General features: G+C 40.1%; 1 protein-coding gene across 1 annotated transcript; it reads left to right on the plus strand.

Annotated features, from left to right (window-relative positions):
* The first annotated feature begins 1,818 nt into the window (after positions 1 to 1,818).
* On the plus strand, positions 1,819 to 21,576 carry LOC139949542 (YTH domain-containing family protein 3-like). The gene is made up of 5 exons (XM_071947916.1): positions 1,819 to 2,044; positions 2,293 to 2,317; positions 3,632 to 3,714; positions 10,476 to 12,290; positions 14,936 to 21,576. Exons 1-5 carry the CDS (start codon positions 2,024 to 2,026, stop codon positions 14,972 to 14,974), a joined length of 1,983 nt encoding a protein of 660 aa, XP_071804017.1. The 5' UTR covers positions 1,819 to 2,023; the 3' UTR covers positions 14,975 to 21,576.
* Positions 21,577 to 23,005: the final 1,429 nt, after the last annotated feature.

Genomic DNA, 23,005 nt, shown 5'->3' on the forward strand with positions numbered 1-23,005 from the left:
AAACCTTGTGCTTTCCAATGATACATTTGGTTACATTCAAGGGTCATGCATCAGCGAGCACCATTGTCTTGAAAACGTAGTGCAAAAATGCAGTTGGTTCACTTTTAAACCCTCGTCATTCTGGCCTTCAGACAGTGTGTAAACCTCAGGTTGTCACATTGGTTCAGCTAACGGCAGAACAGAGAATATTTGTGGTCAAGAAATGGTATGAAACCAGAACTTTTTGCAGACTACACAGGATGCATTTGGAGAAGCAATCCCAGATCGAGAACCACCAGGAAAGAAACTCTGGGTCAATGTGAGAAAATATGAAGCACATCAGGAACCAGCCTCAATCGCATAAAGGAAGTTCAGGAAGGCCAAGGACAGCGAGATCTCAGGAAAACATCGCTATCCTACGACAGCAACTGATTGACCACCCACGGGAGACAAGTGCAAGACGGAATGGTTTCGGACTGAGCCACACCACTTTTAACCGGATCACTCATCTGGACCTTCACTTCCATCTGTTCCACATCTTCACATCCGTCATGAACTTCTGCTTCCTGATCTTGCAAGAAGACATACTTTCTGTGAGTGGCTTCTTGAGCGGTGTAAGAGAGATCCCAGCAAACTTCTGGTTTTATACCTTTTCTTGACCACTCTGCTGTTATTAGCTGAACCATTTGTGACAACCCGAGGTTTACACTCTGTCTGAAGGCCAAAATGACATGGGTTCAAAAGTGAACCAACTGTATTTATGCGCCACAACTTCAAGACAATGGTGCTCGCTGATGCATGACCCTTGAATGTAACCAAATGTATCATTGGAAAGCACAAGGTTTCAGCTTTAAGATGATGCCATGCTTTCTGCTGGTAAACATAATAGTCTGGCCATAAAAACCCTTTAAAGTAGGATTACCTTTTTTTTGAGACACCCTGTACAACAAAAAAACCACAAAGTTGAACATAACTTTGTTGTGAAGAATAACAACACCCATGCAAGCTTTACAGCTATTCAAACACTTAGGGGTGTGGCGGTGTAGTCCCCCTCACCTGCTGCACCCACACTGTGTACTAATTTATTTTGATTGATAGCGCCCTCTTTTGAACCAACCCCATGTTAGCTTCTAGCCTGAACGTCTGACGTCATTCTTCGAGGCTCGTCCTGTCTTTATCCTTGCTTATTTCCCAAGGACAGAAGGCCAGGGGCACCAGTGTTCCGAGATTCTCACGCATGTGTGTCGGGTTTGTGTAACTGCCCATTAAATGGTGACTATTTTTAACTGCAGTTAACCATTTTGTTGCTCCATGAGTTAACGAGTCGTATCATCTACTTTTAAATGACAGGTAACACAAATGCTGAGGCAGAGAGGTTGCCACCCAACCCAACCCAACCCAACCAAGCAGCCCAACCCAACCCAGCCCAGACCAACCCAACCCCGGACCCCTCATCCAATAAAACCTCATCAATCAATCACGACCAGTTATTACTTGAACAAAACAAAGAAAAACAAGACGTAAAAGTTTTCGTTAACCAGTCAAATGCAAACTTGCAATCTCATGTAATTGGAAAAAATCGTTTATTTTGTAACTTTCATCATAACTTAAATAAAATATGAACTTTCTCTTTCTTTTGTGAAATTATTAGGCATGTGGTGGCGATACGCCTTATTATTTTTTTTCTAATTGATTGTTCGGGAATATTTCGCTGGTTTTTCAACATTTCTACAACGTTTTCATAACAGCACTGACAAGGTACCAGTTAATCATACATTCCAAACTTGCTGACGTTGCACTGTCACGTGAGTGAAGATAAAAGCGGGACCGAGGCTCCTTTCAGCGCATGTGCAACTCCGCCATTGTTTCGCGAGGAAATCAGTATTTCACGAACCGAAGCCTCCCCAATTTTGTGGACAAATTACTGACTTTGGAGAGCGTTTACAGTGCTAGAAAAACCGACATCCCTTGCTGTGAGAACTGAACTGCCAGCTTTTGGCCTTTATAAAGTTTGACTTGGATATATTCGGGACTAAATCGGGCGATGTCTGCTGGGGTCGACCAGGTCAGTGTGACAAATTTTAATCGAACGACATTCTCCCCCGTCCATTGGCGTTTGTCGTTGTCAACCTTGAAAACAGCCCGTACAAACATCCATGCACACGGCGCACTCGTCACCCCAATGGCGCTTGTGTGTGTGTGCATGCTGTTCACTTCCGCCATCGTGTTGATACGAAAATCTTCTTATTTCTAACGTGTCTTTCTCCTTTTCTCCCTTTTCTTTGTTCCATGGATATGCTTGGGTATTTGCAGAAGCCGAAATCGCAAAGGGCTCAAGGTAAGAAGTGTTTTTTGTTGTTGATGATTGTAAAAACTGACCGAACACAAACTGCCTTTTTATTTGTTAAGTCGACTCGGAGAATTAATAAGATGTCATAACTTTTAGTAAACACATTGTTGCATTGAGCAAGGGTTGCTGTAGTTCATTAGTTGTGTTAATCATATTCATAACCTTCTGACCGTCAAGCAAGGGTTTAGATGTACGTCATGAACAGATGAATGAATGAAGTAGTAACTGTCTTTATTATTTTTTTAAAGCAAATTTCATTCAATTTATTTTGCATGGTATTTGCTGGTGACGTGAGCCAAAGTTTTGTTTTAATGAAGGGATAACTTTCCGTATGGTGCCACCACTTTTTCACTCATTTTTACAAAAAGGGATATCTCATTAAATGAGGTAAATTAGATATTTATTTCATATTGAATTAAAAAATGGTGGCGCCATACGGAAACTTTTCCTAATGAACTACATTAAGCATGTTAAGCCTCCAGGTTGTTGAGTGCCTTTGCGTACAAAAGTACATGACATATAAATGAATATAGAAGTTAATAATTTACTGAGAATTTCTTCCCTGTACGTTTTGATAATTGTAACCCTTCAATTTAGAGAGCTGTCCCTTTTATATTGCCATAACATTTATTTGCTTGTTCGATTTGATTATTGTCTGGTACAATGACGTGCTTGATCACAAGTTACAACTTAAATTTGAATTCCTCGGACTTTCGAGACAATTGCTATGTCACATGATTAGGGGCACGCTTTTACGTAGTTAAGTTACTTAAGAGACAATAAGCCTATTCGCTATTGCAGCTGCGCATGTCCGTTACTGCTGACAACGCAATTTGTTTATCTCCTTTGACCTTTTGACAATACCCGGGTTTATTGTCAAAAGGTCACGGGAGATAAACAAATGGCGTTGTCAGCAGTAACGGACATGCGCAGCTGCAATAGCGAATAGGCTTATAAACACCCATACACAGTTGTGATCGAATGGGTATGGCAGTTGGCACAATGGTGGTACCAGGGTTTGCTCATCTGAAGGTTGCTATGCAAAGGCTTGCCACGAACCATTTGACAAAGCAACTAGCACCTGTCTCTATATAGTCTGAGGAATTCAATTTTCAAATGTAAGCGGTACATTGTGACTAAGCAATTCATTGTACAATGTTGTACAAGACATTATTCAAATCAAACTCACAAATGGCTTATTGGACACTGCATGCCTTGTCAATGGGCTTTTATAAAATAGTTTGTGAAGTTTCTTGAAGTCAGTTTCATCTTTTGAAAATGTCAATTGTTTCTGTTTTGCAGTTCAAAATGGTCCGGTGAACACAAAAGAAGGAGTTTCCGATGAAGATTTTGAGCGATACGTGCAGAATAGTCAAGCCAACCAGGTTGGTATTTGATACTATTACCAGGGGTACATTTGGTAAAGCAAGTGTTTGTTTTATCAAATAACAATATTGATGTTTGTCTAATTTTGTCTTACCTGCAAATGGCGGGTATCCACTCTTGGGTATCAAATTAATAAAATGTAAAATAATTATTTATTTTTGAGTTACTTTTTGTTTGAATTGAATAGCTAGCTTTAGATTTATGACTCCAGCACGTACACCTGTAGCACAAACCAACATTACAAGTCCTCCTGGGTTTGGTTTTGCAAAGAACCAAGATTGATCTCAAGTGGGAATCAATCTTATAACTGCTAAGCAAAGTGTGATGTCACAATAGTCACAATACAAATCACTATGGTAATGCTGACAACAGTAAGCCTGGATGGATTCTTTGTACGTATCCTAACATCTGTGGACAGTTTTTGCTAATTGAAACCACAATTAAAGTTTCAGATATTTCAGATATTCGTGAGGGGCGAAGATACCTATAACCGCAGATGGGTCTCCAATTACGAATCCATGCTCTGCTGTGCAGGTTACCGGGTCCCTATTTATATTATCTGCGATCGTTAGTGGGATGTAACGCACTTTGTTGAGACTAACCGCGCTCCAGGCACCGGAAGCATAGACCAAGCCTCCTCACTTTATTTTGGTAGAAAGTAAACAAGCTCAGATTTACATTGCTTGGGAGGATGGCGCAGTAGTTTTTATGCATACCTGCAACGAGTGTGCCATCTGAATGGCTGTTCAGAATCAGTTGTGCCAGCAAAATACATTTAGTTTGAGCTAAAAGTACTCCTTTTTAGCATCCAGAAACCATTGGCTGTGTTGCAACGTGTAACATTTCACTTGCGATTTTGTAGGCCCTTTTCAAAATTGTGACTTTTGTTCCGGCTTTGACTTCTGTCTACCATAAACTAACCCGTACCAAAAGCACACTTTTTCTTAATAACAAATGGAGCCTGAACCAGAGACCAAGGCGAAAACTGTGGTTCGGAAAGGACTTCAATCTGGCTCTCTTCTCCATGTTCCATGCATACGTAGGTGAGTGTGGAAACACACAGCTCAAACGTCCAGGGTTGAAAGAAGCGTCGTGGAGTCTACTCTAATCTCAACCTCGTTCTCGTTATATTTTATGCAAATCTATAACATCATGCTCATCAACACATCGCTCTCGCCAACTGTTGCTTATTGCCCATTGCGAAACTAACACATGGATTTGTTTTTCAACATGTATTCATATTACAAAAATATAATGTTGATCATAGTGGATATTAAAATGATGTTGCACAATACCTGACCATGATGTTATTCAAAGGTTATTGATATCACATTTGGCATGTTGACAAAATATACACTGTAAAGGTGTCCCTTAGATAACAGATTTTCCAGAAGATCGTTAGGACAATAATTAATTGACAAGAGGCTTAATTAGCTTGCTGTTTCACTGGACTGGCATACACACTGTACATGTATTGTACGTGTGTGTACAAGGGTAGCAGGTAACTCAATTGACTAATGTACATGTAGCAGGTGTCCTTGGGTGAATCTAATTGTCTTTTCACAATTCTGAATCGGCCTCTGTTGATGAGTGCATGTCAATGTTGTTATGAGTCTGAGCCCTGTCCAAACAAGATGAGAAACAATACATTATGATAGGTTGGGCTGATCTGAAGATATTGACTGCATGTGTTTAGTCGAGATGGGAAAACATGTACATTTTGTAAATAAACACACGATTTTGTTTGATTGTCACATCCCCAGATTAAAGGGATATTATCTGTCATCACAAAACAGGTTTTGCCTGGAATATGCACTCTGATATGGCCGGGGTAATGCCATTTTCAGTTCACGAAGGGCTCTATGAAAATACTAGGAGGTCAAAAAAACATAAAAACATAATATAATAATAATAATATTCGATATTTATATAGCGCTTTATACACCCGAAGGGCGTCTCAAAGCGCTGAAACATACAGTATTTCCTGCAAGGTACGTGAGACTAGGTTTTTGAATTATGAGATCTACTCCTTTTACATTGCACCATGAAATGGTTTACTACGTGCTGGGGTGCAATACGCCACCAATCATGTAGGCTCTATTTGTTTTCAAACTTGTATGGAAGAATTGTGCGATGGCTCTGCCCATATGCAAGCCTAGTTTATTGTGAGTTAGTACATGTAAATGTTCAAGGACTTTAAAGTAGTCTTTTGGTGAATTTTTGTTCCTTCTCAAAAGTTCTGGTGATGTAGAATAAACAGTCCAAATTCACAAACGTTGTAGAGGCCATCTGCTGACAGACACATGACATTTCTTTTTTTGAGTAAACCGTATACATGTACTGTATAATGTTTAACTATTTTACATGTGTGTGGCTTTTACCCAAGAAAAATATAATCTAAACTGCATAATATTTGCATTTTCCAAGAAGAGTTACAACAAACTCGATCAAAACCAGGATTCAGTTTTGGAGGATTGGGAAGTGGGAAGTTTATTACAGGGTACTGAAGTATTTATTTTCAAGCTTTACGAAACGAACTTCCAGTCCACTGATTTTCCTTCTATGTATATACCTGTATCTTGTAGTGCCATGCTTGTATGGTGTACAAGTGTATTGTACATGTGGTTGGGCTTTGTTAACTATTCACTGGTGTACACAGGAACTTTGTAGTCTTTGTTTGAGTTTGTTGTGCAAGTTCTACAATGAACAGGATTTGTGGTTGGTGAACTTCCTCAATTGCTTTGATTTCAACCAGATAACTAAAAGAGTACATTTAGAACAAAATCATGAAGAATAATTTCTTTCCAACTAAACAAGTAGTTTGTATTATAGAACTGGGCAGGGATCATCATTTTTTCAATTTTGAAATTCTTCTTAAGTTTTGTGAAAATAGAATGCAGACAAGTTGGATCGGAGTTTGAGTTGGTCAGATTACGAGTCGGTCAGTTAATGGGAGTAGGAGTTGGTCAGGTTGAGAATGAGTTTGTTCAAATAAAATGTATGTGTGCCAATAATTTGTCTCTTGTCTCCCTTGGTTCACACATGGATTTAAATGGAGTTAATGTGAGGATTAAAAATGATTATAAATTTTTCATCGATACTGTTCACTCTTCACGGAATACGAATTCTATCTACACAAAAACCCAGCAGGCCTGATACTTCAGAGAGGCGATGAAGGCAATTGCCTCAATGCCCCCGGGTTAGGCCTACCCCTGGTCACTGCCTTGGTGCCCCTGGCAATGTAAATTTTCTTTTTTACTATGGTGCCCCTGTTCTTTCAAAAACACAGCATGATACATGCCTTTACCAGTCTTTTATGAGCTTGGTCCTCCAAGTACATGTACAGTGTTTTGTACATGCACTTGTACATACAGTGTAGTGTAGAACAAATAAACGCCATCAGGTATCCAAGATCCATAAGCGAGGAGAGCGAATTTCGGCAGCTGACCTGGGCAAACTAAAAAAAAAAAATTGATCCGTCAAGCGCCTTAAAAACAAACAACTATCAAATGAATTAGGACAGAGCGGTGAACTGCTGACTGCCTTAAGATCAATACTGGATGGCATTATAGCTTTTGTACTGGCATGGATCGTTTGCAGGGCTCCATTCATGTGTATGCAGTTTGTTACAGGGACACTGTTGAATAATATGGGATTCATTGAAGGGCTAGTTCGGTAAAAATGTTCAGCACATGAAATGTGCAAAGCATAAATGAAATAATTGTGGTAAGCAAAAAAAAATTAGCCAACTCGTAACACATGAACCTCAGAACTCAACATAATTATTTGCCTTAACAAGATTTTTTGTTTTACATTTATAAGCTTGGTATTTAAAGTTAAGCTTTTATCTAACTTTTGTTGAAAGATTCTATACGTAGTTAACAACCATGCAGGCCTGATACTTCACGGAGGCAACGGAGGCGATTGCCTCCGTTGCCCCTTGCCATTGCCTTGGTGCCCTTGAAATGCTCCAGTAGAATTTTACAATTTCCTCATAGGGTGCCCTTTGCCAAAGAGAAAATGCCTTGGTGCCCTTGCCCTTTCAAAAACGAAGCATACAGCCATGACCATGAGAAAAACAAAAAGGTAATAAAACATAATCCTTACTACATTTTGTACACAGGTGTGAATGCTAATTGTTCACATACATTGTACATGCAGTAGTTGTACATGTTTTATTCATGTATAAATGCACATGTACATTACTATAAGTGTACACTGCACATGTACCCTGTACATTTACATTACATTCATCATACATTTGTAAGTGTTCTTTAACTCCTTTATATGGTAATTTAATTCTTGGCCAGCAAAGAATGAATAACTGATTTGTGAATACTTTATGAGACATTGATTGCACTATTGTACCAATGTGTAGCATTCATTGTTATTGTGTTGCATCCATTGTTATAAATGTTTAATACTTGTTCGATATGGTTAGGCCAAATAAAAAAAAATACCAGTTGATTGTCCGGATTTTTCAAAAAAGAGGAGGATGAGGGCCTTACTATAATTACTATTTACTATTTTTTTTTTTTTCAGATGGCCCCTAAGTATTTCAAATCAAACAGGCCACCAATTCTTCAGTTTGAATCAACCGCAAACTTATTTATACCTATTTAGTTGTATGAGGACCTGTGTTAAAACTTACACTAACAGGGTGGGATATCCCTAAAAAGATTTGCTGTTAGGCATGCACTAATATTGTTTTATGAAACGGACGGTTACAAGTGTTCGAGAGCATCAAGTTTGATGTGGGAAAAGCTCCTAGGCCAGTCCTTTTGAAAAGATCGAAAAATCGAAAAATAGTAAATAGTAAACAAAAGGATGCGGCCCCAAAAAAGGATGCGGGCGGGGACGATCAACTCGTATTATTTTTTATTTGGCCTTAAAGGTGAAAATATTCTTTAGTGACTCAGTCATACTGTGCTTTGCTTGTCACATTTTTATACTGTGCTTTGCTTGTCACATTTTTATACTGTGCTTTGCTTGTCACATTTTTCCCGGTAACAGTGAGTGTTACTTCTTCCCTGAATCCGAACTTGAAGGTGTAATGGCGTTAGGCCTATGCCTAAATTGTGAAGTTGTACACATTTTAAAAACCACACAGTTTTTTTCTACATATCAACTGATTACTGACCTGGCTCGATGTCTTTGTCTTATTGGAAACATTCCAGCCATACGATATAGTTTTGACCTCAACTCACAGTGGAGTGCAAGCTGGTCTCACTTGGTTTTAGTTTTTTGTAAAAAATGTCAACCATCTACAACTTTGTGTATTTACAATGAGGTTTCAAAAGTGTGTTGATAAAAACAACATTTAAATAACCTGTTAACTGATAAACCACCCCAAAGAAACATAATTGCTGCCAAGTTGTTTGCCAGGTGATGAAGATAAAGTGCTATTTTACTCAGCCAGTTGAACAGGATTACATGTCAGAGAAACACAGCTTTCACTATGGGAAACATGGGGAAACAAAGAGTTTTATATTCTTGTAACTTTTCATATGAAAACAATCACTTTGTAGGTAGTAATTTCTTTGGTAAATCACACAAATTCCCTTAAGAAAAATGCCTTCGGCGTGGCCCTTGATTTCCTCTCTAAGATTTATCTTTAGAAGGGTTGTCAATATTGCCATAGTGACGTGTGACATCACGCTTTGCTTAGCAATTAAGATTGATACACTGTTACGATCGATCTTACGTGATGTTGGCCCCTGGACTCTAGCTTATTACCTTTTGTTGGGACCATTAATTTGAAATTATGAGAACCATACATGTAGTAGGTTGCTGGGGATGTTTTTACCCCGTCTCTTGTGTGTTTTTGTTAATTATCTGTTTGACAGGGGCTAGCAGTGAAAACAGTGTGATTAAGTTTGGGGGTTGGCAATTTCTCCATGATTAAACACACAGAATAGACTTGTTCACCTAACAAACCTACCAAACTATTCACTTGAAGACGTGTTGCAAAGGGTCTTTCGTTTTCTAACTAGAGGAGTTCAGCTGCCATGATTAGCATGCTCACTGGTGGTCAGTCACAATTACAGTACGTATGCAGATTACAAAAAACTTGCAGTGCAATTTAATTCAAGACATTGAATGAAAATATAAATATTTTATGAACTGGGCAGTGCAGCAATTGTTAACTTTGAAAGCAAGTGGGGTGTTATGGCTGGTCGGTCTAGGGTGATAGACTTAGCAGGGCTTTGAATTTGGGGACAAATCCACAAGACTCTGGGAAGTTGTAGCTCAAAACTTTTACTGGACCAGACAGCTTGTAAGACTGGCATCAAAATGTATTTACACAGTTTCACATTCGAGCTACATGTAGATTTGGAACAAGCACAACAAAAAAGATCTCATCGATTCAATACCCAACATATTTCAAAGAGACTTCATGATAATGACATTGACAAGACCGGCCTCGGGCCTGTGGTCCAGTGTAAATTTCAAGCCCTGGGTCCTTGAGCAGGGCACTTTATCAAAGCTTCTCTCGACCTAGGTACAACGTACTGATGAGAGCTTAGAAGTAACCTGTGATGGAATGGCATCCTGTCCAGGGAGTATACAAACATTCTCGGCTGTTTAATGCCAAGGAAACCAGATATAAGGTTAAACATACACCTGAGGAGCCATATTGGCCTGGGATGGGCTTTATTTGTACTAAATCTTGAAAGCAAACCTTGCTTTCTAAAAAATTTGAAACAATATTAATTTATTATTTTATTTTTTGTCTCCAATGGCTCATCATCTCTCTCAGGGATACACGGCTCCCAATATGGCGCCTGCACAGGACTACTTGCCGAGCTACTATCCGTCATACTCCTTCCAATACTCCATGCCTGGTAGCGAGACCACCTGGTCCACTGGAGGGGATTTCAACAACTTTAACTATGGTACCTACGACAACAGCTATGCTGCGGAGAACTACTACAACCAGCCGGGTACGACTCCGCCATACTTGAACCAAGGGTTGAACTTCTTTCCAGGGAATGCTGACTTTATGACCGGCTCATGGAGTAACAGCTCTGCTCCTGGGCCGCAGGGACAACAGCCACAGCAGGTGACCTCGCGTAGCCAACCGGCAGCGCAGGGGACTTCTTACTATGATTACGCCCGTTATCCCAATGCCTCCCAACAACAGGTGGCACCAGGGGGGCAGCGGGGGTATCAGGGAATTAACGGACTGGATGGGCATGATGGTAAAGCTCATGGGATGAAAGCTGTGGAACAGGGAATGTCCGGACTGAATATTGGAGCAGCGGGCGATAAGCAGAATGCCATTGGTGGGGTGATGACCCAGAACACTCATGGTATGCGGTCAGAGCAGGAAATGGTGCGTGGACAGCAAGTTACTACATCATCAATGGCGCAACAGGCTCCCCCTCCCCCTGCCTCGGCCCCAGTGACTGCTGCTAAGCCTGTATCTTGGGCAGCCATTGCCAGCAAACCGGCCAAACCCCAACCTAAAATGAAAACCAAAACTGGATCCCATGCCCCGGTACCGACTCAGCTCCCACCCATGAAACAAACCATGACCATTGGAACTTGGAATGGGAATGATAAACAGGGAGCTAAGCCGGCCACCACTACTGCAGCTTCTGTTGTACAGCAACCTCAGGTGCAGCAGCCACCCCAAACCCAATCCCATGGGCAAGGACAAGGAGGACAGTCCAACAAGCAGCAGGAACATGGACAGGGGCAGCAGAGTGGACCATCTGGGCAGCAGCAGCAGCAGCAGCAGCAACAGCAGCAGCAACAACACCAAAACCGTGCGCCTCAACAATCACAGCAGCAGCAAAGGAACCACGGCGGCAACCCACCCAATCAACACCAGCAAATGCAGCAGCGCTGGAGCGGCAGCAACACCCAGGGGAACAGCAACAGTTATGCTAATCGTTCCAGCGGCAGTGGGAGCAGTGGGAGTGCAGCTAATGGTAGCAGTGGTGCGTCTGGAATCAGTGCCATCTCAGTTGGCCAAGCTATGGGTGGGGCTGCTCCACAGCCCAGTCAACCAAGCCCTGTACTGGACAAGCTGCACTCTGCAAACACCTACAATCCTAACAGTTTCAGTCTGGACATCAAAAACTCGCGCATGTTCATCATCAAGAGTTACTCGGAGGACGATATCCACCGTGCTATCAAGTATGGCATTTGGTGCAGCACGGAGCATGGCAACAAGCGCCTGGACAGTGCATTCCGTGAGCGCACCACCAAGGGACCCATCTATCTCCTGTACAGCGTTAACGGCAGTGGACACTTCTGCGGCGTGGCAGAGATGATGTCAGTGGTGGACTACAATGTCAATACGGGTGTCTGGATGCAGGATAAATGGAAAGGGCGCTTTGATGTGCGCTGGGTCTACGTCAAGGATGTACCGAATAGCCAGCTGCGACATATCCGTCTGGAAAACAACGATAATAAACCCGTGACAAACTCTCGCGACACCCAAGAAGTGCCGCTGGATAAAGGGCGTCAGGTCTTGAAGATCATCCACGCGTACCGTCACACTACGTCAATTTTTGACGACTTTGGGCACTATGAGAAGCGTCAGGAAGAAGACACAGCTCGTAAGGTACAGTTAACAAGCTTATTGTTGTCTTATCATAAATTCCATCTTCAAATGGGCCCAATTTCATGGCTCTGCTTACTGCAGAATTCTGCGCTTACCGCCCATAGACTGCTGTATAGGGCTCTGTAAGCGTAGAAGTACATGGTAAGTAGATCCATGTAAATGAGCCTTGCTTGCTGTCAGTTTGTCACTGATGCTGGTCTCCATTCTGTTCTTGTCATTACGAGTTGAGTAGAATGACCATATCAAATTATTTTCTCACCACGTCCTAATTAACATAACAAAAGTGGAAATAGTCCAGCACATATATCATATTTGGAATTGTATTATATCATACTCTTTTCAAATTACAACAAGTAAACAGATACAGCGTCACTGGATTGGATAGCACCAATATTTGTTATCCTCCGCATACATGGATGGAATGAAATCTTTTTACGTACAATGTACATTTTAAGAACACATTTTATATAAAGGTTTAGATTTCTGGAGCTCATTTATGTATAAAGGCATTGCTAACTTCAAAACAGCATCTAATGAGCACAGCTGAACAAAAATAGATCAAAAATTTATCCTCATTATAATTTTAACTAGCCTTTGAAACTTTAGTCGCGCACTGAGCTGTTTCATGTCAATATCTTTAGTACATGATTGTACTCGTCTGTCCTTGTATTATGTAAAGTGCAAAGCAAAAAGCACTGGCGTATTTTATCAGCAAATCACCTGCTTAATGTGGAAACTCAAACGAGGATGTCTGATCTCAATAACGTCCGTCGATGTCGGTTTTTTCCCATAACCGATATATCGAAAATTTAATATCGAGTATACTCGATATATCGAGTATTTCCCGCGCGCAAGATGGAAGCCTAAAAACAGCACTTGGTATACTCATGGAGGTAAAAATATATATACCGTAGACTGACAGTTTAATAGGGTTACATTTCAACCTGTTTTTGTCTGATCCCCCGAACTTGTTTGTAGTTCAAACAATTTCAAATTGCGTAGTCCCGCTCCCGATTATTTCTGGTTTTACAACAAAGTATGATCGCCGCTACCGCTGGCTTGGCCAATTGGTGAACGCTCACCACAATTCTCGATTCGTGATTGGCCATGATTGGCCGTCTCAAAATGACACACAGCCTTTGTGAGTTGCGTGACTCACCGACATTAAGGTGTTAGTTGCCGATGCATTGACATAGAAGTGTCAATCAAGTTGTCCGACGGGCGCGCGGACTACCTTTACGGTTGAAAATGGTTGAAATAATCATCGAAAAAAAATCACTAGAAAGTCCCGCAAAACACAGACCTACCACTCCGCGATCACAATATACAACGCACGCAGCATGCAGTCACATAGTCTCCAATAAAGGCTCGTAGTCTTTTTACTTTGCATTCTATAACAAAGGCAAGGAACATTGAATGCTAGAACGCCCTCTATTGTCGAAATAACGCAGTGCATCACGCGATACCGCCTTGACCAAAGACTGCACGTGTCTGTGCATGCTTGGGCAAACGGGTTTTCCCCCCCGAATTGCAATAACCATACACGATGGTGTGCAGGCTTAAACCGTACAACAGCATAGTCTTCGCTGGTACGCACGCAATAGCCGCTGACAGCGTGGTCTGCGAAGCATTAGTTCCTCGGAAATGTTAGCCTGTTTACCGAAAACAACACAACGTGTAGGCTTTATTTGACCAAAATGACGCCATTACGATACCTTGGATTGATAGAAAGATTATTTTACTGTATAACGTAAGATTGTTTTCTTCCTTGTTTTGTTTTGTCTTGTTGATTCGGGGAAGTTTTTGCGGGGTATTTTTGCAAAGTCAATAATGCTGTGATGAAGACGCATTGATTTTGATCACATGCGCAATGGGAAGTTGCATCTTAAACAACCGATAGGCTGGGGCAGCAGCGGCGATTTCTTATGAAGTTTTACCGTGCGCTCGCAGCGGGGTCGTGAACTTCTGCGGCAGGCCGGCGGCTGATGGCGAAAACACAAAGAACAAGCAGACATACTTGGTTGTAAAACGTATTTGATTTAATAGGGCAACTCAAAATGATGAAACTACATAACAACGACGGCTTTTCTAATACTCAAACACAGATTTCTTTTAAATAATCGGACACTCTTTTGGTATTTTCGATATCATTTAGGAACATCGAAATTTTCAAAACATCGAAATTTTCGATATATCGAAAATCCGATATTACGATATGATTATAAAAGTGACATCGGCGATTTCGATGTCAAAAAAATATCGAGTTTTTGAGTATTTTCGATATATCGACGGACGTTAGATCTCAAGCTTCCAAAAATCTTAATGGGAAATTTAGCTAAAAAGGCCAGAGGACGGATTCATTTTGTGATCCTTGTTCAATTTAAAAACAAATCGGTGATGCATAAGTTGTTGATAATCTAAAGGAAACATCCCATGAAAGATTCAAATACAAACTGGTACATATACCTGTACACATTCTTAATGTTTAAAAGGATTTTGTATTTTTAACAATATGCCTATAGAAGATCATGATGCCTTGGTGCCCTTGCCCTTTAAAAAACAAAGCATACAGGCCTGTGGTATGAATACATTTTAATGACGTTTATCTGATTCTGATCCTCGGTTGTTTTTCTTTTCTACGTCAGCCGTCTGGACGTGATCGCAGGGCCCAGCACAGGAACTAAACTGCTTCTGGTGAGGCGCCTCATGCTTGGATTGGATCAGATTGGATCAAACAAGATCTGCAGGATGGCATGTCTCTAATCTCATGGATTACGCATCTGGATCTAGGATTATGTCTTAATCTCTTATGGATCCAAGAAGTTGTCTTGAAGGGATAGAACTCCAAAGATTTCTGCAACCCCGAGTGTGTGGTGCAAATTAGTCATCATGAAGCATCTTTCAACTTGTGAAGTTTCGAAAAAATTATTAAAGATCGTTTAGTCTGTATTTTTGTCGTACCTAATTGGAAAAAAAACTCCCAAAACTTCTGGAAAAGACTCATGTGTTTTAGTATTGTGGACGTATTAATTGGAAAAACAACTAAAAGAAAACTCTGCAAAACTTTTAAAGGGAAAAAAAACGTATAGAAATTGAACATTAACTATTGAAGTAGTGACGAACTGTATGAGTTGTCGTCGTATCCCCCGTGTTGCATAATTATTGCTGGATAGCAGTCAACTTGTTTTACATTATTTACTCCTTGTGGACGTCTGAAGATGGATGTTTTGAAAACTACGAATCATTATGAAACTATATCTTTTATTGTGCTTAATTGCTTCTTTGCTTTTGCCTCTTCTTACGAACTCTTAATTGAGTTGTTCATCGCTTAGGGATTATAATCAAACAATAAAACACATAACGGAAGAAAACAGGTTTTTTGAGACTACTGGAAAAGGAGCGTGTGCGAGAGCGAAGTGGTGGGAATACTGCTGTAAATTGTGTTTTTTGCGTTGTGAGTTTAGGACCAGAAAAGTGTGCAGACATTTTCTCAGTGGGGGAGGAGAAAATCCCCCAAACGCAACTCAAATTTAAAACATTCAAATGAGCAAGGTTTATATGGAAGGAACTCAGCGAAAGGTGTTAAGTGAGAACAAGAATATACAAACACTCTATCCCCTTCTTCCTTGCAAATTTGAAACCAGTCAGAGTTTTTTTTTTTTAAGAGTAACGTGCTTTGCTCTCGAGAAGAAGAAAAAATCAAGAATAAACAATGAAACTAAGAATGGTGTATTTTTTAATCGGACGGCTGGAGACTATTCCTGGCAGAATGTTGCGACAGTATCATGTTGTTTTTATTGCCCAGTCAGACAGTGCTAGGCCAGTCCAGCAGTCGCGCTTGTGACACTAAACACCTCTTTTAAAGAACCTTTGAAGACTTCAGATGTTCGCTGCGTGAGAACTCTCCACAAAGTCTTTACTTCCAACTCTTCAAAGTTGCCTACCTCTGCATACCGAACCACCCTCTGGAGTAGACCTACTCTGGAGCCAAGAAGCAACCTTTATACAACACCACACATGAAGTTCATGACGGTTCTTCATGTGTGCTTCCATGTCTGTTGCGGCTCTGTTTTTGTTTTGTTTTTTTCACCAGATCTTCAGTTTGAGGAAGCCCTAGTTATCAAGAAAGTTTCGTTTTGCAAGTTTAAAGGTGGTCGTCTCTCTGCTTCGGGGATACTGCTCGCTTCAGATGTGAGAGTTGGCCTTGTGTAATTGCCTAGAAAATCTACTGATTCATCAATACTTCCAAATAGAATCCAAACTCTATACCTTTCTTGTGTGGGACTGCATTCCTATATGATAATTCATAGTGCATGGACTATTAGTAGGAACACTAGAGGTATTATACTTGCACTATTTAACCAAAGCTGTGGGGTACAACATTTATGAATCACACAGCAGGCCTGACATTTCAGACTGGAATGAGAGACTTTGTGACACTTGGTGGCAGCAGACTAACCATGTAAATCCATTGTCCTCGGTAACGTGTGCATGCTTAGAAGTATGTGAGCAATGGAAATTAACCTGGTAAGTCTGCTGCCACCTAGTGTTCCAAAGTTACCATTGTGACAAGGGGACAGTGAGGTGGAAAAAAACAAATATCGAAGGTCTCCCAAGAAATGTCAGCCATGCTGGGCCCAATTTCATGGCTCTGCTTTCCACCAAATTCCAAGCTTACGATCACATTACGATAGTACTTTTTAATTAGAGCTACTCCTTCAAAAAAATTGCACAAAGTTCAGGCTCGGATCCAGTAATGTACAAGAAAGGGGTAAAAAAACACGCGCAAAGAAGCTGTTGATTGTTGGTACAATGCATTAACAGTCATGTTCAATCAGACATAGCGGGGCAAAAATGGATGGCAATTATATAAGCATAACAATCAGTGGTTAGAGTGAAATTAGGTTTTTTTTTTTCTTTCTTTTTTTACACCCAAAGACGATGAATCCAACTTAGAAGTTTGTAGCAAAAATATGGCTACAATGTAATGCGAAAGTTTTAATTTACAAAAGGAAAAGTATAGTTTTTATAAAGTTGTCTTTACAGCTTGGTTTAAAGCTTGGTTTACACAAGCCACTAAACAGCATATTGCTTGGGCTCATCATATGTATCTGTTGAGTAAAGGGAATCATGACAACTGATTCTACTGGTGTTTTGGAAAAAGAAAACAAAATTCATACCACTATTTCCCAGCTTAATGTTAGTTTGGCAAACAAATATGTTACTGATTTTTACAGCATTATTGCAATACAGCTTTGATCTACAATTTATTGATCACTGGTAAGCAGACAATTGATTTGTTTTATTGTGTTGTGACGTGTAAACCTTTAAACTTGAGTACAGTGGTCGAGTTGTGGGGGGGGGGGGGGGGGGTACCAAATACCATGTCGAAAGTCATTGATTCCTGTGTGTGGTGGTTATGTAATTCTTGAGAACAATTTTAATGTTAGGTGCACTGCACAGCACCTTTGCTTATTTACAGATAGTTTAATGCAGCATGTCTGGAAGTGAGGCCATGTTCGAACTAGCGGCTACAGCCACGGCTACGGCTTGATATCCGCGTCCTTGTGCGTTGAAGTATAGGACATCCTTAGCAAAACCTAGCAACAGCCGTAGCTGTGGTCGCTATTTCGGATACGGCCAAAGTTTTATAGGGCAAGATAACTATCCCAAAATGCATAATGTGTTAAATGCATGCAATTTTTTCAACATTAGGGGCTTTGGTGGTGGGTCAGTTATATCTAATTAAAAGCCCTGTCCAAATTAGCAGCTACGGCTAGATTTCTGTGCCATTGTGCATTGAAGTATGGCACTTCCTTAGTAACACCCTTAGCAACAGCCGTAGCTGTAGCCGCTAGTTCGGATACGGCCTAAGAACTGTTTAAATACAATTGAAGCAAAATTTTACGCCAAAATTTACTGTTAAAAAAAATGGCACAAGTTTAAATGTGTTCAACTGGTTGTCATTCAACATCGGACATGTACTTTTAGTGTGGTGGTGCATTGTATTGGTTACAGATACATTAGCTAGCTATGGACCAGGGCCCAATTGCATAGAGATGCTTAAGCAGAAAATATTGCTAGTCTGCTAAGCAGAAATGAGCAGGATACCAGTCACAAATTGTACAGCTGACATGCAAGTGTGGCTTGTAAACTTTATCTGGTAGGCATAATTCTGTAATGCTTAGATATTTTTTTTAATTATCCTTAAGCATCTCTACGCAATTGGGCCTAGACTTGAGGATGTCATATTGAATTGTTAAACTTGTTAAAATTGTTGAATCGTTAAAGGATTAGTTGGCCTTGGGTCCAATCGTGAGAGAAGAAGTTTTATTGTTCTATGAGAAACAAGCTTTGAACCAATGACAACCTACCATGTATGTCCAGTATACAGCATTGTGAATGGTAACATATAGTTTGTTTGCTAAGCAACATTGCTCTACACTTTACAGATTACAGTTTAATGAAATCGGATCACGTTCGAATAAACTCATCCTTTAACATAGACAGTTGAAACATAGACAGTTCAAAAAAGGAGAGTTTACTGTGGGATTAATTTGGTGGAAAATTGTATGTGGCTTGTTAAATGACAGTTAATGTGTGTTGAAGACCACGGGGAATATTGTGCCACAAAGACATTAAAAAGAAACTGGATATAGTGTAACCAGATAAATTTGACCCAATTATGTTTGTCCCAACTAGTATGTGTGCCTTTACCATTGTGCTAAGTTTCGTCCAATTTGAACATCTATCATTGTCTGCGTAATTAACTTTGGGTGACAGCACAACGTGTTGTATCATGTCGCTTTTAAATTAAGACACTTTTCTGTTTTATATTGGTTTTATGTGTATGCAAATATGATTTTAATGTGTTGATTTTTAACAAGAATTGAACCAGTGAAGTACACAAAGTGAGTATTATTTGATATGGAATGGTCAGTAGACTGAAGAAAATCCTTTAATAGTTGAGTTCTTTATATACCTGGGCCCAATTTCATAGAGCTGCTAAGCACAAACATTTGCTTAGCATGAAATTTTTTCCTTGATAAAAACAGGATTACCAACCATATTTCAATTGGCTGCGTATTGCTTGTTACTGGGCTGAAAATCACGTGAAAATTTGGTTGGTAATCCTGTTTTTATCAAGGAAGAAATATGCTAAAAAAGAAAATGTTCGTGCTAAGCAGCTCTATGAAGTTGGGCCCTGATGTCATACTGCTTTGTAGTTTCTTATAAGTGTAAGGGTAATATATCTAGCCAATAGTGAGATGGGGTTTACTTTAACATGTTGCATCATTGATGAATTGAAAATAACCCTGTAGAGACCATAATGGCCACAAGCGACTTGTACCAGAATGCCAATAGCGGCGGAAAACAGCCACAATATTTGACCAAACAAGAGAAAAGTTGACGTCAGAATTGATGTTTTCCAATGTTTCCCAAGTTGACATAGAATGAACGATTCCTAAACCAAAACCATGTGTTTCTGTTCCTTATTGATTTTCCTGACATTTTTCCTGAAAATAGCGTGGCAGAACATCAACAAGATTAGCTTTGTCTGGGTGTAGGGTGATGGTTATACAGGGTGCTTTTGATTAGCTTTCCTGTGTCGACCTCGCGGTGCTCACTCGTGTGAGCCCCTGACAAGAACTAATCGAACGATCACTCGCCCTCTCGTGGTGACGTCGTGCACCTCGGGCCAGCCCCAAGTGACCCGTTCCACAAGCAGGGCACTTAGGGTTTACCCGGGTGAGCCCCTGGAATGACGTCAAAGCTATTTGAACGTACCAGGGGCAGGACTGGGGTTGACCCAGGGAAGCTAATCGAACGCACCCACAGAAATGAATGGTCTCTCAAGGGTTAACTTTCCAGCCTGGAGCATGGAGGTGGGGATAAGTTTGTTTCTTTTCCTTTCTATCTCATACTTTCTGTTTCAGACAGTAAGTTTTGATTATGCTTAATACTAGAGCATCAAGACAAAACCAAGGCAAGTTGCTTTCAAGATGGCAGCCTCCATTAGGCAAATTGCTTTCAAGATGGCAGCCTCCATGAGACAAATTGCTTTCAAGATGGCAGCCTCCATGAGGAAAATCAATCAAGATGGCAGGGGTGCGTTCCACTCGCGCAAACGTTGCCAACAGTTGCGCACGTTCGCCAACAATTTCATGTGGAACAAGTTGTTCGCTGCCACCGTTGGCGAACGTTGGCAACTTTAGGCAAACATACTTCGGAGGTGTTGGCGAGTGGTTTTTAAAATGGCGGACACGCATACGGTATTATTTCTTTGTCACAAACATAATTACATTGTATTTTCGGTGGATGATAATGCAGATTTGGAATAACAAAGTTAGTTAGTTGATGTAATGATGTCAAAAAGAGGACTATTGCAGCAAAAACAAAGTTTAAAAAAAAACTACATATGGGGGTGCGCCATCTTCATTTCAGGGCGCCGCCATGTTGACATCGCGTTTACACACCAATCGTTCAAAAGACAAAAAAACATTTGCACGAACAGTTGCGAGTCGTTTGCGCGAGTGGAACGCACCCCAGGCCATGAGGCAAAGATGGCAGCCTCCATGAGGCAAATTGCTTTCAAGATGGCAGCCTCCATGAGGCAAATTGCTTTCAAGATGGCAGCCTCCATCAACTGTTAATTCTACCAATTTTGCCAATAGATATGGCTTCAAATAGATCATGCTGCTAATTTGCTTTCAAGAAAATTTACTAAACATAGTTTCATACTCCAGCGGCCATATGAAAAGCAGTTTGTGGTTTAACAGTGTGGTGCTTTCAAAAGTGCCCACAAAAATATTGTAGTACCATGTAGGGTAGAATGCAACCAAATGCTAAAATATCTCCACAATTCTCAACAGGTTTATTGTTTTGTGTAGTTTCTTGATTTCACATGTAGTTGTGACAGACACCATTTGTTTTCCTTCTCTGTTAAAACAGATTACATAAAAAGAGAATTTTAAAAATTAATGTAAATTTCTGTTGCCTTCTGTAGAATTGCAAATTTATTTCCTGCCTTTTCCCAGAAATTTTAATTTCAAAATATAATTTAACATTAGGATGCATTGAGAAGAATGGTTTAAAAGCTGAAAGGTTGAATTTGTTACTGTATTTTAAATTCAGCTGTAATTTTTGGCTTGGCCAGTTTAAGTCTAGGCCTAAACACACACACTAAACAAGGGTCAAAATATACCAGCATATTGGGTTGCTCTATTTAGTTTAACTAGTGGATGATTATTAATTATTAACAATAATAAAAAGCAATCTGAGTGAACGTCGTCTCGTACTTATGTGGTTTCATGAAACTTAATTTTTTATTCCAGGGATGCGCTACCTTTGGATTTGGCACAATTAGCTGTAAAAGCATTTGTTATGAAAATAATATGGTTCAAAAATTTGGTTCAACAAAAATGGCAGAGTGTATTTGTTCACAAAGTAAAAGGAAACCCGCTCAATATTGAAATTGGTTTGAATCAATGTATTTTACTTGTAACCAACCCTATTCATTTCAAATGAACACTCTTAGCAAAAAACGTCAAATCCAAAGGCATTGTTTCCCTTTGAACCGATGAGCAAAGAGAGTGGTTGCCCATTGGAATACCTTATAACTTACATGGTTACAACAGGTTACCAGTTAATTTACGCTTTTTGAATAATTATTCAGCTTGTTAAGTTATACTTTCTTTCTAACTGCTTCTTGGTGTATTAATTTGGTTTTACCCATTTACATGTTGCACTGATGTGTTAGCACTGCATACTTTCCCAAGTTCTGTAAAAAACAAAATCACAGGCATAAGACTCGGGTGGGATTCGAACCCACGACCTTTGCAATTCCAGAGCGGTGTCTTACCAACAAGGAAGACAGCACTACAACTAGACCTCCGAGATTGCCCAGTAGCTAGAGGCAGTTTAAATCCTATGATTATTGCTTCTTGGTAGTCTATCATATTTAAAGAGGAAGGAATTTACAAAATTAAATTATGCGATGTTCTCATTTTTCAGCTATAGAAACGTACTAGGAAAAATTGTGTAAAATGCAATTGTAGATATTTTATGCCGTTTATGTGCAAAAATTTCGACCATCCAAAAGATCTGAAGACATCAATCTGGGAAAAATGTGTTTTTACGGGATGATGTTTTGGTTTATAACTGATTTTACATTGTGAAATTTGAAACATGATTTCATTTTGATACCAACAACTAATGTATCTTTACAGCCTTGAACCAAAACACTTCTGTTGAAAAATGTAGAGACCCATATTTGATGTCATGAGTTGTTTTGGATATTGACAAATTTTGCACTGGAAGTTATCAAATGAAATGGCAATTTACACCTTTTAAAGTGAGGTTAGACTAAGGACTTGTAACTTTATTCCCACTTGCACTTAAATGATAACGCCCTCATGCGGTCAAATTAAGGTGACTTCTTCGCCGCTCGCACTGGCCTTTTTTCGTGCATGACATCTGGGGGTGCCGCCGCCGTGTTTGGCCTTGATAAAACGGGATTCTGCGAGGCCTATCTGATTATTGTTCTTTAAAAGACACTCTTGCTAAGGGTACGTGGTCCCGATCCTATGCTTTGGCAGTATGGTGAGCTTATTCTGTTATTAATTAAAACCAGTCCGAGTATCGCGTACATTACACTTTTTAGCAAAAAAACTAAAATTAATGTAGTAACCTGCCGTTTGAGCCTACGTACCTAA

Source organism: Asterias amurensis, chromosome 17 (genome assembly GCF_032118995.1).
Source record: "Asterias amurensis chromosome 17, ASM3211899v1".
Taxonomy (NCBI): Eukaryota; Metazoa; Echinodermata; class Asteroidea; order Forcipulatida; family Asteriidae; genus Asterias; species Asterias amurensis.